The 15,513-nt window shown below is 42.1% G+C and overlaps 1 protein-coding gene across 2 annotated transcripts in view; it reads left to right on the top strand.

The window, feature by feature from the left end:
• TLN2 (talin 2) overlaps window positions 1-15,513 on the top strand; it is a 210,054-nt gene that overhangs the window by 171,932 nt on the left and 22,609 nt on the right. The window contains exons 37-48 of one of the 2 annotated variants that reach the window (XM_044279819.1): window positions 81-221; window positions 1,841-2,022; window positions 4,113-4,245; window positions 7,647-7,748; window positions 9,289-9,459; window positions 10,470-10,616; window positions 10,960-11,061; window positions 11,252-11,371; window positions 11,511-11,657; window positions 12,000-12,166; window positions 15,043-15,226; window positions 15,329-15,400. In XM_044279819.1, the coding sequence (XP_044135754.1) occupies window positions 81-221; window positions 1,841-2,022; window positions 4,113-4,245; window positions 7,647-7,748; window positions 9,289-9,459; window positions 10,470-10,616; window positions 10,960-11,061; window positions 11,252-11,371; window positions 11,511-11,657; window positions 12,000-12,166; window positions 15,043-15,226; window positions 15,329-15,400 (1,668 nt within the window). The remainder of the gene's footprint in view (window positions 1-80; window positions 222-1,840; window positions 2,023-4,112; window positions 4,246-7,646; window positions 7,749-9,288; window positions 9,460-10,469; window positions 10,617-10,959; window positions 11,062-11,251; window positions 11,372-11,510; window positions 11,658-11,999; window positions 12,167-15,042; window positions 15,227-15,328; window positions 15,401-15,513) is intronic. The other variant, XM_044279820.1, reaches the window with a different exon arrangement.

Here is a 15,513-nt window from a genome sequence, read left to right as displayed (position 1 = left end):
AGGCATTGATTTTGGCCACCTGGAGTTGGGTGGTGTTTTACGAGTTCATGTTCAGTGTTTTCTTTCTTCTTTCTACGTAGACTCTGGATGGAGACTTTTCAGATGACAATCGTGAGAAATGCAGCAAAGCCACAGCACCCCTCATATCAGCCGTGGAGAACCTGACTGCATTTGCCTCCAATCCAGAATTTGCCAGTATTCCAGCCCAGATCAGCTCAGAGGTAACAATGCTCATTCCTCACGCCTGAAATTCACTTTTTTCCATCCTATATTACTTTACAGCTTGGCTTGCTATAACTTTTTGCTTTTAAGGTAATTTACATGTCTTATAAATCTTGGTGTTGTTCTTATTCCAGTGTCCAGCAGTTGTAATTCTTCATGGTCACAGTTTCCAGAGCTACTCTCCAGTACACTCCTCAGCAACACCATTCCTTAAGCCTTTCTAATATCTGCACCCTATAAAGTTTTATTTTCTATCCTGTACTATTCCAAAAATGCAGTAGGTTTACAGTCTTAACCCTTTTACTGCCAAGGACCTATGTTACTGTAATTGGTTTGACTATAAATGCTTTTGGTGGCTAGAATTTAAGGACCTTGGCATCATAATTTATCCCATAATCTTAAAGGGGTTGTCCCATTAAGACAATTTATCCCTTCTTCACAGGATAGGGGATAAGTATTTGATTGGCAGGGGTCAGACTGCTGAGGCCTCCGCCAATCACAAGAACAAGCCCATTCTCTGCCATTTCAAGCACTAGGCCAAGGATGCTCAACCTGCGGCCCATCAGCTGTTGTAAAACTACAACTCCCATCATGCCCTGCTGTAGGCTGTCTGGGCATGCTGTGAGTTGTAGTTTTGCAACAGCTGGTGGGCCGCAGGTTGGGAATCCCTGCGCTAGGCTATCTCTAGCAGCCTGGTAGAACTAAATGGAGCAGAGGAGATGCATAAGTGTGTGCTGCTCCATTGAAATAGGGAGCCACAAGCATCTTTTTCATGATCAGCAACAGTCCCAGAAGTTGGGACCCCACCAAACAGACACGTATCACGTATCCTGTGGATAGAGGAGAAGTTGTCCTAATGGTACAACCTCTTTAAATGGATTGTGCAAGAATGGGGTGGGGAAGGGGTTGGGATCGTTTTGCGAATACACCTACTGGCGTAAGATGCGCCTAATTAGTTAAATCACAGTAAAGAAATTCGTGGCACACCAGAGTAAATTTGATGAATTGCATCAAATTTACTCTGGTGTGCCACGAATTTCTTTACTGTGCTACGTGACGTTTTATCGTCCTCCGTGGGCACCCACCACTAAAACAGGGTGTGCGGGTCTCATCATCCCCTATAATTAGTTAAATCAGGCACATCTCTGCCCTGCCGTGCACCAGAAACTGGAGTCTTCACCAGCTACAGGCTGACATAGACTTCAGCTATAACTTCCGCTAAGCTCTGCCCCCTTTTTATCGTCACTTTGGAAAAGTAGTGAGAAGCCTAAAAAGTAGCAAATTATGGTGCACATACGGCGTGCGCTATAATACACAACTTTTTTACTCCAAAATAGTGGCGTAATTAGCTTAGTAAATGTCCCTATATGTATATTAAAAAGTTGCAGAACTTTTCATTATACAGTAAGTGAGCTTTATGTACAGGAAACAGGAAATGTCATTATGTTCACCTCTGGCATTTTTTAGGACAGTAATATCAGCTGATAATGCAGTTACACGGACATCTCCTCAGACTGTCTTTCCAGTGCAATAAGACTTTCACTATTTAACCCAATTCCTGGGAAAAAAAATGGATTCTATAGTTTATTCTGTTATTTTATCATTTTGTCACACACAGGGCGCTCGGGCACAGGAGCCGATATTGGTGTCTGCGGTCACCATGCTAGAGAGTTCATCTTCACTTATCAAGACAGCCCGCTCTCTAGCAATCAACCCGAAAGATCCGCCCACATGGTCTAATCTTGCCGGTCACTCAAGAATAGTCTCGGACTCTATTAAAAGTTTGATTACATCTATCAGGTATGAATAGCACTTACCCAGGAATTGCTGTGTGGTTATGAGGACCTAAATAACTTTACAGGGTTGGCCACCTTTGGGGGGTTTAGCAAGCCCTTCCTTCCTGGGCAGACCTGCAAAGGAGAGCATATTTATTTTCGCTTCATAGCCTCGGCTGCTCCCTGTGTGTCCCATGACCATTTGTCATAATGTGAGGAGAACAGGTCACCACTGCAGCCAGCAATTGCCTGCAGCAATGTCAAAGCGGATGTTGGCAGCGGGGGGACCTGAGCAAGGCAGGGGAGGCAAGGAAGTGAAGGAGCTTGGACCCAGCACCAGGGAGCAGGTAAGTATATCCTCCTTTGTAGGTCTGCCCAGGAGGGGGAGTTTGCCAAACCCCTTGCTCCCCCAAAGGTGTCCTACCCCTGTAAAAGGAATGTATCACATATATTTTACTAATTAAATAGTTTTTTCAGACTCTTGATATTACTAATCTATTCTCAGCACAGCTACTGTATGTTCAAAGTGTAGTAGGTTACAGTCAGGTGAATGGGAGCCGAGCCGCAGTAACCTAGAATGGCTGCAGCAGTTTGAACGGATGCCGGCTCCATTTAAAGTGCTAGTTCTCTGCTGCAGAAAACAGCTGATTGATGGTGGGTGCGTGGTGTCAGACCCCCACTCAATGGCTATTGATGATCTATCTTACGGGATGGAGCCTCGGTTCAACAAAGGAAAAGCACTGTTTGGCACACAATGTCTCATCAAAGCCACTCCCTCATCAGGCGAGTCATAAATACCGTAGAAAGCATCGAAAACCGTTAAATGTGGCACATTTTGAATAGTAAGTTTTCCCTATTCCCTAAACTGAGCATGGCTCATTAAAGGGCGATATTTATGGAGAATATTTCATCTTTACAGAATTGTTCCTGCTCTTTTCCCCTCTTTGTTTCCACTGCTGTAGATAGGAAACCAAACAATGCTGGACAACTGCGCTGTATTCCCCTGCCCATGCAAATGTTTTGGCATTTAGTACTACTTTTCGTCTTCTATCATCAAATTGTTAGTACAATGGCCCACATGTACTAATGTGCCCGTGCCAAGGGTCTAAAAAGTGGTGCAGATTGGCATAATTTGGCTCAGCTAGGGTTTGTCCGCTGTTTTTCGACTTGCTTGACTTCATGGGAAGGGACAGGGCCAAAGATATGACATTTTGAAACACCATCCTGGCGTAAAATTCTGTTCTTTGTGGTATACAGAGAAAAGTGTCTATCCCTGCACCACATTTATCATGCAGGCTGAGCTCCTGTGATAGATCTAATGCAGGTTTAGACTTGTAAAGGCCCCTTTACACAGGCAGGGAATCCGCTCATAGGGACGCTCGTTAGCGATTATCAGGCACAGCAAAGGTGCCGCAGATTACCCTATGAACAAGTGAAACGCTTGTTTGTCAGGTAATTTGCTCATTTGTGCAGGCACCTAAATAGTTTTCCGGCAGCAGATTGTGCCACCTAAATAGCACTGTTCTGCTGGCAAACAACGAGTCGGTATGGGGACGAGTGATGGCATTAGCGATTACATGTAGCGGTCTCCTTCACTGGTGAGCAGGGGATTGTCAGGAAGGAACGGTTCTTGCAGCATGTGTGTGTGGCTACACTATCGTCAATGATCAGGAATGAGTAGATTGTTCCCAATCGTTGACTTGTGTAAATGGGCCCTTATAGTTGGTAGTTTGTCACAGGACCACCAACATAGCATTCAGCTACAAATCTTGAAGTCTGCTCCATGTGAAGGGTTTGTTCCCCTCTCAGAATATATTACAGGGCAGCCTAACAAAGTGTAAAGGAAAAATCACTCGCCTGTTGGCGGTGTTCTGGTTCCAGAGCCGCGGCTCCCCACCCCGCTTGATACTGAGGGGACCAGAGGTGCAGCGCTGGAACCAAAACACTGGCAAAAGGATTTTTCATTTTGCACACTATCTGGCTGTTTATGTGTAAAAAAAAATAGTACGTTGAAAAAAACATTTATATTTAATATTTATTATAGTTAATTGCTATATATAAAAAACAACTTTTAATTATTTTTTTTTTCATGAAAAAATGCATGTGTGATTGTAGGGACAAAGCTCCAGGACAGAGAGAGTGTGACCAGTCCATTGACAGCATCAACAGATGTGTTCGAGACATCGAGCAAGCATCCCTCGCAAGTGTCAGCCAGAACCTAGCCATGCGGGATGACATCTCACTAGAGGTATCGGACAGTGATTTCTGGTTTTGCCTTGCAGTTTCTCTCCTGTGGCCCTGCATTGCTTTGCTGACATAACCCGTGAGCAGAGCGCAGCCAGCACTGCATTGACAGAATGGAGCCTCTTGTAGTCTGCGGATTTCTGCTATCCTATCTGAGGGCAGCGTAAACTGGTGACAAAGACCCTGAGCAAAACACTGGGTCACGTACTTCATCCAGCTGAGGTGCTAAAATCTGAGCTGGTAAATGCAAATTTTACAAAGCAATTGGGTTAATTCAAGTAAGTAACCCAGCTTTTTTTCTTAGGGTGTCTGTCACCAGTTTATGATTCCCTCAGATAGGGCATAATACTAATGACAGATTCCTTAAGGTCTTCTACTAAATTGCTAGAATTGTGTGGAATGAAGTGTCCTAATGCCCAGTGCACACTGTTCTGCCTAGTCTGTTGGTTCCTGTGAAACCCTGCTGTGATGAAGTTAATGATATCAACAGTGATGGTTTTTCATGGAACTCCTGCATTTCAAATAGCGGAGTAGAGATCTTCAGTATAAAAGAAAACTTAATGATACAAGCAGATGATTTCTCTTTACAAATTGAGAGAAATTCTGCAAATTGCTTCAAACCAGGTTGGTTTTCCCATGTCTTTTTATATTTCCCCTGCCCACTGCAAAATAAGAGTGTCATAGCCCCTTAGAATGAATCCAGATCTGTAAGTTTGTCATACACAGAAGAATGTTTCTTGTTCAGTAGAGTTCATTTCTGAGCAGGTAACAGAGAAACAATATACCGTAATATCGGATGGTGCTTGAAAGTTTGCGAACCCTTCAGAATTTTCTATATTTCTGCATAAATTAAACCCAAAACTACATCAGATTTTCAGATCAGATTTAACCCAAAACTACAACAGATTTTCACACAAGTCCTAAAAGTAGATGGGATAAAAATATATTTTTTTAATGAGAGAAAAAAAATCTATCATGTCTGTGAGTGGCAACAGTATGTGAACCTTTGCTTTCAGAGTCTAGTGTGACTCCTTTGTGCAGCAATAACTGCAACTAAACCTTTCCGGTAATGGTCGATCAGTCCTGGACATCGACTTGGACGAATTTTAGCCCATTCTACCATACAAAACAGCTTAAACTGTGTTATGTTGGTGGGTTTCCCCCACAAACTGCTCACTTCAGGTCCTTCTGCAATATTTCTATTATATTGAGGTCAGGACTTTGACTTGGCCATTTCAAAACTTTTAACTTTATTCTTCTTTAACCATTCTTTGGTAGAATGACTTGTGTGCTTAATGTTGTTGTCTTGCTGCTTGACCCACATTCCCTTGAGATTCAGCTTACGGACATAATTCCTGACATTTTACTTTAGAATTTGCTTTTATACCATATTTTTCGCTTTATAAGATGCACAGGACTATAAGACACACCCCAGGTTTGGACAACAGAAAATAATTTTTTTTATATATTTTCTAGGTCCTCTTTTAAAGGAATGTGGTTTATTGAACCACCATTGTCACCATTATTGTTCAGTGCCATCCTGATGGTGGACTCATGAACATAACATTAGCTAATGCAAAAAAGGCTGGTAGTTGCTTAGTTTACCTGGTGTTCCTTTATGACCTTGTGGACTATTACACACCTTGGTCTTGGCGTGATCTTTTTAGGTCTTGTGTGAAAATCTAGTGTAGTTTTATGTCAAATTGGTGCAGAAATATAGAACAATCTGAAGGGCTCACAAACTTTCAAGCATCACCGTATCTTACAACAGCATATGATTGCTATGATATAACGCTTGGAAAGGCCTGGGGTGGAGTGTGGTTTGAAGGCCTGGAACAGGCAACTTCTAACAGAGCCAGACTTGGACACATGTTTACCGTGTCTGTGTGGAAGTTGGTTGTATGGCATTCATTAACTGGTAAAAAATAAAGTGGAAATTATCATGTTTAACCCCTAGACCAGGCATGTCCAAACTGCGGCCCTCCAGCTGTTCCAAAACTACAACTCCCAGCATACCTGGATAGCTTACAGCTATTAGGGCATGCTGGGAGTTGTAGTTTTGCAACAGCTGGAGGGCCACAGTTTGGACATGCCTGCCCTAGACTCTCAGCTCTGTACATGTATGGCGTTGGGAGGTTCTTTAAACATGGTGCCCACTCGTGCATGTTTCAAACTGCAAAGGACCGCGGCTAATGTCTGCAACTAGCAATAATGCAGATCCTGTGTGACCACGGCATCTAAATAGCGAAAAACCTGCGCTTCCAGGTTAAGACCGGCACCGACCCGGGATACCGGTCATTAATTCTAATTCACGGAGTTCTCTAAAGAGAACCATCATATTACAGCTGCAGTTCCTATGTTGGCCAGCAGGTGGCAGCCCAATATAGATCTGCAAAATCAGCTGTACTGTCATTCTATAGGAATACAGTTGAAATAAATCTGGGTACTTACTGCATATTGCCTCCTAGAAGGGCTATAAAAAAGTTAAAGATCTAAACCTCACCGCATTCAAAAATGCCCATACTATTAAAATATAAAAATATCTTACCCCAAAAAATTTAATAGAATGTAGTCTGAAAGTCACACATTCTTCAAAATGGTATCAATAAAAACTGTAGATCGTCCTGCAAAAAAATGAGCCATCCAGCTCAGTAGCCTTAACTATACAAAAGTTATGGGGGTCAAAATATGGCGATGTAAAAAATTAAAATTTGAAGTTTTTATTTTTTCAGTATTACCACAAAAAAAACTACACATATGTGGTATCTTTGTAATTGTGATTAGCATTGGTGCTTGCAGTGTTTGGGTCCTGGGTTCAAATCGGACCAAGGACAACATCTGCATGGAGTTTGTATGTTTTCCCCGTGTTTGGGTGGGTTTCCTCCGGGTTCTCTGGTTTCCTCCCACACTCCGAAGACATACTGATAGGGACCTTAGATTGTGAGCCCCATTGGGGACAGGGTGCTGCTAATGTCTGTAAAGCACTGAGGAATATAGTAGCGCTATATAAATGCGTTAAATAATCATACTGACCCAGAGAATGAAGGGCACAGGTCAGTTTTTCCACATAAAGAAAGCTGTAGGGACAAAACTCCTAAAACTGTGGTATAATTGTGTTTTTTTTCCAATTCCACCCCATTTGGATTAGCATTTTTTTCCCCGCTTCCGACTACAGAAGATGTATATGGCCAGATTTACTGCACTTTTACAGGCAAATGTGAACATATAATTTCAAAGGGAAATGGAGTAAAAATAGACCTATTTCCATATAATTGACCTGTCACAAGATAATTTTTCCCGGATATCAACTCTAAACAAGGCTTAGTAGGAACAAGTGTTTAAGTTACAGACATAACTCATTCCTCTGAACTAAACTGCTGTGTCTTTTTGCTTTTTATGTTGAAGGCTCTTCAGGAACAGCTAACTTCTGTGGTACAAGAGATAGGTCACCTGATAGATCCTATAACCACAGCCGCCCGCGGGGAAGCGGCCCAGCTTGGTCATAAGGTATATAAGAAATGGCTCCTTATAGAATGTAGAACATCATTTGCTGCTAAAAACATGTACAATGTGTAAAGAGCAATTTACAAAGTGTAAAGAACTGGGTGTAGAAAGAGACTAGGGTGGTTGTATAATTCAGGATTCCCATGCTTATTTGCAAGTGCCAGCATGTTGACCTAGATAATAGAGCCTAATTTTGGCAGCACCGATTTAGAGGAGGGGGCCTAATGCAAATAATTTATGTTACATGTATGCTTGCTATAACAAGCCTGCTCAAAATCTTGAAGATGAATATAGTCACAATAAAACTTGTCAATAATTATAAATTGCTAGTAAGCTGAAATTATGAAGAATAAAGTATAAACCTGGCACCACACACTAGATACGTCTGCAGGTCTGCTGATAGTCTGATGTGTATGAGGGCACCCCAACTGTGTCAGAGAAGCAGACAACCCCATCATGTCTCATTGACAGAGTTCTCTAGAGATCTGTGGCACCATCTATGTCTGGCAGTAGCTTATCTCACTCCTATACCACCAAATGTATGCTTGTATGAAAGGGATCGAACAGCTTTGACATTTTCCTGCATTTTAGTGTCAGTGACTCCTCAAATTTAGTAACATGTGTAAATATTCATGGTAAAAGAAAAGTTGAAAGTTCAAGTATACTCATTGACTGGAGCTAGTTTAGTCATCCTCCATGGGGGGACACCAAAAGCAAGAACATCTGCTGTAAATCCATACCATAAAGAAACATAATTGTAATATGTTGTATTAGCAATAATACCCGACAGCAATGCAAGTACTGTAGTCTGACAAACCTGTGAAATATGCATTTCCATCTTTTATCACAGAAATAGTCAAGGGGCTGGGGACTATTTTAGAGCCACAGGTGGGTTTAGTAGTTGCCAACTCACATATAGGTCCACCTTAGTCCGTGCTGAGATAAAACCAGACTCTTCTATAACAATATCTCAAGGCCTGGGGCCATTGCAGTGTTGCTATGTTGTCTCTGCCATTGAAAAAGGTTGAACCCAGTGATGTGAGACTCCAATGCCACACAAATAGCTACAGAGTCTCTTCTTGGAAGAAATATATTTTATGAATAAAAGTCTTTCTTAGGCCTCTTTCAGATGTCAATAAATCTCTGCTGTCTGTGGTCTTCATGGACTGCTTATGTATCCGTTATTTTATTGTGTATATTCACACACCGTGGTTTTTTGTGGACCATCTTTTTTTTCCACATGATTATGATTATAGTCTTTGGGTCCTTGAAAACCATTGACACAGCACAGATGGCATCTGTGTTTGGTCGGTGGTTTTCACAAACCATTGGTAGGAAGAATGGAATAAAGACGACACATAGAGGGCAAAACACTGACATATGGACCAAACACTGATCCTTCACGGACATCTTCACGGATAAACCACTGACCAACTTGTCACAGATGTCACCCCAGACGTGTGTGTGGAAGAGGCCTTAGTCAGGTGTTCGATAATGTTCTCCTTGTTTGTAAGTCATGTTAAAATGTATTTATTAATAACAGGTCACCCAACTTGCTCGATATTTTGAGCCCCTGATTCAAGCTGCTGTTGGTCTGGTTTCCAAAATCTTGGACCATCAGCAACAGATGACGGTGCTGGATCAAACCAAGACCCTTGCTGAGTCTGCTCTGCAGATGCTGTATGCAGCCAAGGAGGGTGGTGGAAACCCTAAGGTATGTAATCACTTCATTTTTGTGCTTGTAATTTATTTCTCCTTGTGATGATGGCTACAGAACAGGAGAGTTGGCCTTTAGGTTAAATGTGGAGAAAATGATAGGTGGTCTTTTCCACATTTTCACCAAGTTATTAACTTTCTGATGGATGAGTATTAAAGAATACTCGAGGGTTATTCATGTTTAGCTGATCAGTTGTCTTCGGCAGTAATTATTTTGAGTAGAGTATGGCTGAAAGTATTGCTAGATGGTATTCATTACAAATGTGGACCCTCCAAACAGGAAATAAGCCAAACCATACTGAAACGTTAAAGTAGACTAGGGCAGGGCTGGAGCCTGGAAGTGAAAGAATCAGTCTAATTAGTACAGGCAGAAGTGAGACTTACCGTTAACATGGGGGCTAATATACCTGTGCCTGTACCTGACTTCATTATTTTACAGACCCAAAATGTCAATGTACAGTATATCTTAAGAAATACACGTGTCATTGAGATAGGACAACATGGCGCTTAATAGAATATAGAGACTGAGGAGCTTAGTCCTCCGGGGCATCTCGGATCCCCAATAAGAGGAAATAAGTTAACAAGTTTAACAAATTGAAACTTTATTTGAAAATGATTTTACCTCATATGTGCAAAAAGAAACAAAAACACCACCAACTAGCAACTTTTACAATATGTCAACATTAGTTGTATATGTGCATTTTCCACTGCAGAATTGAAGGCAGAAAATCCACAGAATTTACTGTACCCTTAAAGTGGATGAGCTTTACGAAATCGCATCCGGTGCATATTAAATCTTCCACATGTCAATGTATAATGTACTTTTCTACCACAGATTTCACAGTTTGTGATGCATAAGTTGAATCCTGTGTAACTAAAAAAATCCACATGTAACTAATGTATATTTTTTGCAGATTCACAAAATCCATGGTGAATTTTTTCGGTGATTTTGCATCCCACGTGGACATAGCCTTAGGATAAAGTATAAGGTCTTATTGCTTTTCACAGGCGTCCCACACACATGATGCCATTGCAGAGGCTGCTCAGCTGATGAAGGAGGCTGTAGATGACCTTATGATTACCTTGAATGAGGCTGCCAGTGAAGTTGGTATGGTGGGAGGCATGGTGGACTCCATAGCAGATGCCATGAGCAAGGTGGGTCTTTGTTGCAATAACTTGTCAGGAAGGCGGTAGAACTGTATCGACGGAACAGTTTACTGCCTTCTGTATGTTTTGAATCAGATCATTTTTATTAACAATTTTCAATTTATACAAAAATAAACATGGAATATCGGCAGCGGATGCCTTCTGTGTTTTTGAGTACTTTTAGTACTACTGTGTGGAGTTATTTATGGTTCATGAAGCATTGTAATGGTAGCTGTCAGCAGGATCCGTACTGTCCTTACACTTGAGAAGATCGTAAATGAAATCTTTTCATTAGAGTTCTTAAAGGGTTTACATTACTTACTCTGTTTTCTTCCACACTTTCTTCCTGCAGCTTGATGAGGGGACTCCACCAGAACCCACAGGGACTTTTGTGGATTACCAGACCACAGGTGTTAAATACTCCAAGGCTATCGCTGTAACTGCCCAAGAGATGGTAAGAATTAATGCACTTCTGCTGATAGAAATATGAGAAATTTCTGAGTATCCCTCCACGACTTAACACTGACCATAAATATCATTATCTAATAGCTTTTAATGAAGAGATGGTTACGGAACGAGTATATGTATGGTTTATGTACATGCAACTTGCTGTTAAACTCCATTATTTCCATTTTTGTCTTTAGATGACTAAGTCTGTAACAAATCCAGAGGAGCTTGGTGGCTTGGCGTCCCAGGTGACCAGTGACTATGGAAATTTAGCTGTCCAGGGTCGAATGGCTGCTGCCACAGCAGAACCTAAAGAGGTAAAAATTGTATATTAGACTCCCGCATTTTTTTTCTGTGCTTCTTGCCAGTACAAATACGTAGTTTGCTTCTATGCGAAGAGTTATGAAGGTGCAGCTGTGATCTCACCTTTTATCTGAAATTGTGTTTCTTTTGAAGGTTGGGTTTCAGATCAAGACAAGAATTCAGGACTTAGGACATGGCTGTATATTTTTGGTGCAGAAAGCTGGAGCCCTGCAAATCTGCCCATCTGATAGTTACACGAAGAGGGAACTTATTGAGTGTGCCCGGGCGGTGACAGAAAAGGTGAACTTGTAGAATATGCCGCATCATTTTTGATCAGATAAATTTCTCCCTCATAATTCTCTTAGTTATTCAACTACAGCTTTTTATGTCTGCAAACAAGTGGTGCAATGAGTGTTACAGATCCATGAGCCTTGTTGGGGTCCGGTCACACAATCTTCCGGTCCGCAGATTCGGAAAAAAATAGAAAATGTCCTATTCTTGTCCGCAATTGCGTACCAGAATAGGCAGTTCTATGGGGGTGCCGGCCGGGTGTATTGCGGATCTGCAATACACTACGGACGTGTGACTGGACCATTAATAGACAGTGAAATATTTCATGCTGATTGTCATGTTTCTGCCCAGGTATCTCTGGTACTCTCAGCTTTGCAGGCAGGTAACAAGGGCACACAAGCCTGCATTACAGCGGGCACTGCTGTATCTGGAATTATTGCTGATCTGGATACTACCATCATGTTTGCCACAGCTGGCACATTAAACGCTGAGAACAAGGAATCGTTTGCTGACCACAGGTACTGTGAAATTAATGTTTCTTTTGTCTTGGTCATTTTCTATTATTGTCAGTCTTGGGACTTGCAACTTTTGTAGTATATTGATCTTAAATTAGTTTTATGTGCCTTTTTATTTTGATGGTTTATTCTCAGGATGGACCATCAAAATCTGATTGTCACTGGTACTGCAGAACACCTGATGGCCAGGAGTGCAGGGTGTCTGACCCCTACTAATCAGACATTGATTGCCTATCCTGAGGAAAGTCCATCAATATAAAAGCACCAGAAAACCTATTTTACATTCATGACCTCTCCTAGGATATGCAATCGGTGTTTAATCAAAGTGGTTCTCATCTCTGGGGCCCCCACCAATCGGCACAATGGTGTCATTAGGACAAGCTGCAGTATTAGGCATAGCCACTCATACACATAGATGATTCTCTGTGTAAGCAATGAAGGGGACAGGAAGCTTGCCGGGACTTCACAGCCCCTATATTGTGCTGATGAGGGGGGATCTTGGAAGTTAGACCCAACAATCAAAGACTGCTGGCCTATTATAAGGATAGATCATCTGTGTTAAATTCCTAGAGAAACCCTTTATATATTTGCAAAGGGAGTAAGAATGATCAGAAACAACCTGTCTGATTAAAACCACTGTAGAAAAGCAAAATATTTCTAGTTAATGTCATTGGCGAGACAACACAGTGGGTACATGAAAAGCTACCACCAAGAGGCTGACACTAGATAGAAAAAAGGAGTTGGCTGCACCCAGGTGGGCTATACCCAGGGGCGGACTGCGAACTTACAGTGCCCCTAGAAAGACAGAAATCTAAAAGTGATCCCATGTTGTTGGAGGGTCCAAAGTGACACAAGGCGAGGCCAGAAATCCCTTAGTGCAGCACAAAATACTGCCCCAGCAGAACCAAATATCACAGTGCGACACAAAATACTGCCACCCCTGCTGCAGTATTCAACTGTATCACCATCCTGAGAATTCTGGGGGGTACCTGCAGCCGACAGCCAAGTCCATAAGTTCCATGTTGTTCCTAGTATTAAACATGAGAGCATCAGATTATTATGTACCCAGCTGGTGGCCATTAGGAGGGCTCGGGCTGCCCACTGGGAAATTTCCCTGTAGGGTCTATGGCCAGTCCGCCCCTGACTATACCCTTTTCACAGACTTTGGCCTAATCCATTTTAGTCTAGTGTAGGAGGCAGACCCCCATTGTGTCAAGGTCATGGACCTGCGGACAAGAGATTTCGTCCTACAGCAGGATAGAAATATAAGACTTAAAAAAAAGAAGGCAGATCTAGAAAGAAGATGTGTAGAGGCATAGTCAGGAAAAAAAAGTCAGAGATCCAAAGATCTTCAAAGTAACTAATCAAGAAAAAAAAAAACATATTTGGAGTCATTTATCAAACTGGTGTAAAGTAGAACTGGTTTAGTTGCCCATAGAAACCAATCAGATTCCATCTTTCACTTTCCAAATGAGATGTCAAAAATGAAAGGTAGAATCTGATTGGTTGCTATGGGCAACTAAGCCAGTTCTACTTTACACCAGTTTGATAAATGACTCCAAGTATGTTTTTTTTTCTTTTTTTCCTTTTTTTTTTTTCTTGATTAGTTACTTTGAAGATCTTTGGATCTCTGACTTTTTTTTCCTGACTATGCCTCTACACATCTTCTTTCTAGATCTGCCTTCTTTTTTTTAAGTCTTATATTTCTATCCTGCTGTAGGACGAAATCTCTTGTCCGCAGGTCCCTGACCTTCTGTCTGTTCTCACGCAGAGAAATTTCTTTGTCTTGTTCCTTTTACTCTAGGTTTTTTATTTTTCCGCAGCAGGGGTTGGATCTGGGGCTTTTTTTTTTTTTTTACTTCGTTTCCCTACTTTGGAGTTTTTCTCCAAGTGCTTGTCCTCAGGATCTTATTGTGTTCACCCACAATTCTGTGGACTCCCATGTGGCCTTTGAGCCATACAGTCCTTTTCTCTTAGTTTTTCCTATCGACGAGATCCATTCTATGGCCTCTCTTGATGCCTGTTCTGCTAGCAGCTGTACATTAAACCGTTTACATGGCTGTTTACTTACCACCTTCTGTGACTGTTATTGGATGTCCCATGGTGCTGTGTACTCCATTGACATTAAAGGGGTTATTCTGGAAAAGATAATGATGGCTTATCCTCAGGATAATTCATCATTATCACATCAGCAGGGGTCCATGTCCTGGCCACTGCGCTCACCGAAGCTCTGGTGAGCAATGCAGGCTCCCAGAAGATTTCTAAGTACAGCGCCGTACATCATATAGTAGCAGTACTTGGTATTGCAGCTCAGTCCCATTGACTTGAATGGGGCTGAGCTGCAATTAGGCCATGTGCCCGATGTAGAGGAAGAGGCTGTGGTGCTGAAGGCCTCTTCTAACAGCTGATCGAGGGGGGTCCTGGGTGTCGTACCCCTGCAGATCTTATACTGATGACCTATCCTGAGGATAAGTCATGAATATCTTTTCCTGGATAACTTCTTTAACAAGAAAATTTGACTTTTGTACTTACCATAAAATCCCTTTCTCATTCAGTTCTTTGGGGGACACAGATCTTACCCTCCTATTTTTGCTTTGCGTTCCTGTCCCTGGACTGTTCAGGGCATGTTGTTGTCTCTCCTACTGCTAACAGTACAAACTGATTAGGATAGTGTCTGTGAAGAATTTACAGCCCACCTAGGTGGATCCATCTTCTTTTATGTTCCTAGTGGCAGCTGGGCATGTACCTACAGTGCTGTGTGCCCCAATGAATTGAACGAGAAAGGGATTTTACGATAAGTACAAAAATCCAATTATTGTCTATTGCCATATTTCTATTTTTCACTTTAGTGTATGACATTGAGCTTGTTCTGCTCTTAGGGAGAACATCCTGAAGACTGCCAAGGCTCTTGTAGAGGATACGAAGCTGCTGGTGTCTGGTGCAGCTTCTAGTCAGGATAAGTTGGCACAGGCAGCTCAGTCATCCGCCAACACGATTACACAGCTGGCAGAGGTGGTGAAATTGGGTGCAGCAAGCATAGGGTCTGATGACCCTGAAACTCAGGTAGGAAATGTATGTGTAAGACGAGGGCCTTCCACTTCCGTGGAGGACCAGAAATGTGTTGTCTTGGTCTCTTACTCCTGCTTTCCTTTATGCGCCCTCCAGCTCTATATCTATCTACAAATAAGACGTCCTGGCCAGGAAAAGATATTCCAAATGAACACGGAGCACTGTCGGGTACAGTCATGTGACACGCTTGGCCCATGTGTTCTGTATACCCCTTCCCTTCCCCCTTAATTTGCTGTTGAAGGCACTGATTACGTTTTTGAGGTTCCTGAAGGAGCCCCACA

The sequence above is a fragment of the Bufo gargarizans genome, chromosome 2 (assembly GCF_014858855.1).
Source record: "Bufo gargarizans isolate SCDJY-AF-19 chromosome 2, ASM1485885v1, whole genome shotgun sequence".
Lineage (NCBI taxonomy): Eukaryota > Metazoa > Chordata > Amphibia > Anura > Bufonidae > Bufo > Bufo gargarizans.
Note: the sequence above shows the minus strand (reverse complement) of the source record. Positions and strands in the feature narration are given on the sequence as shown.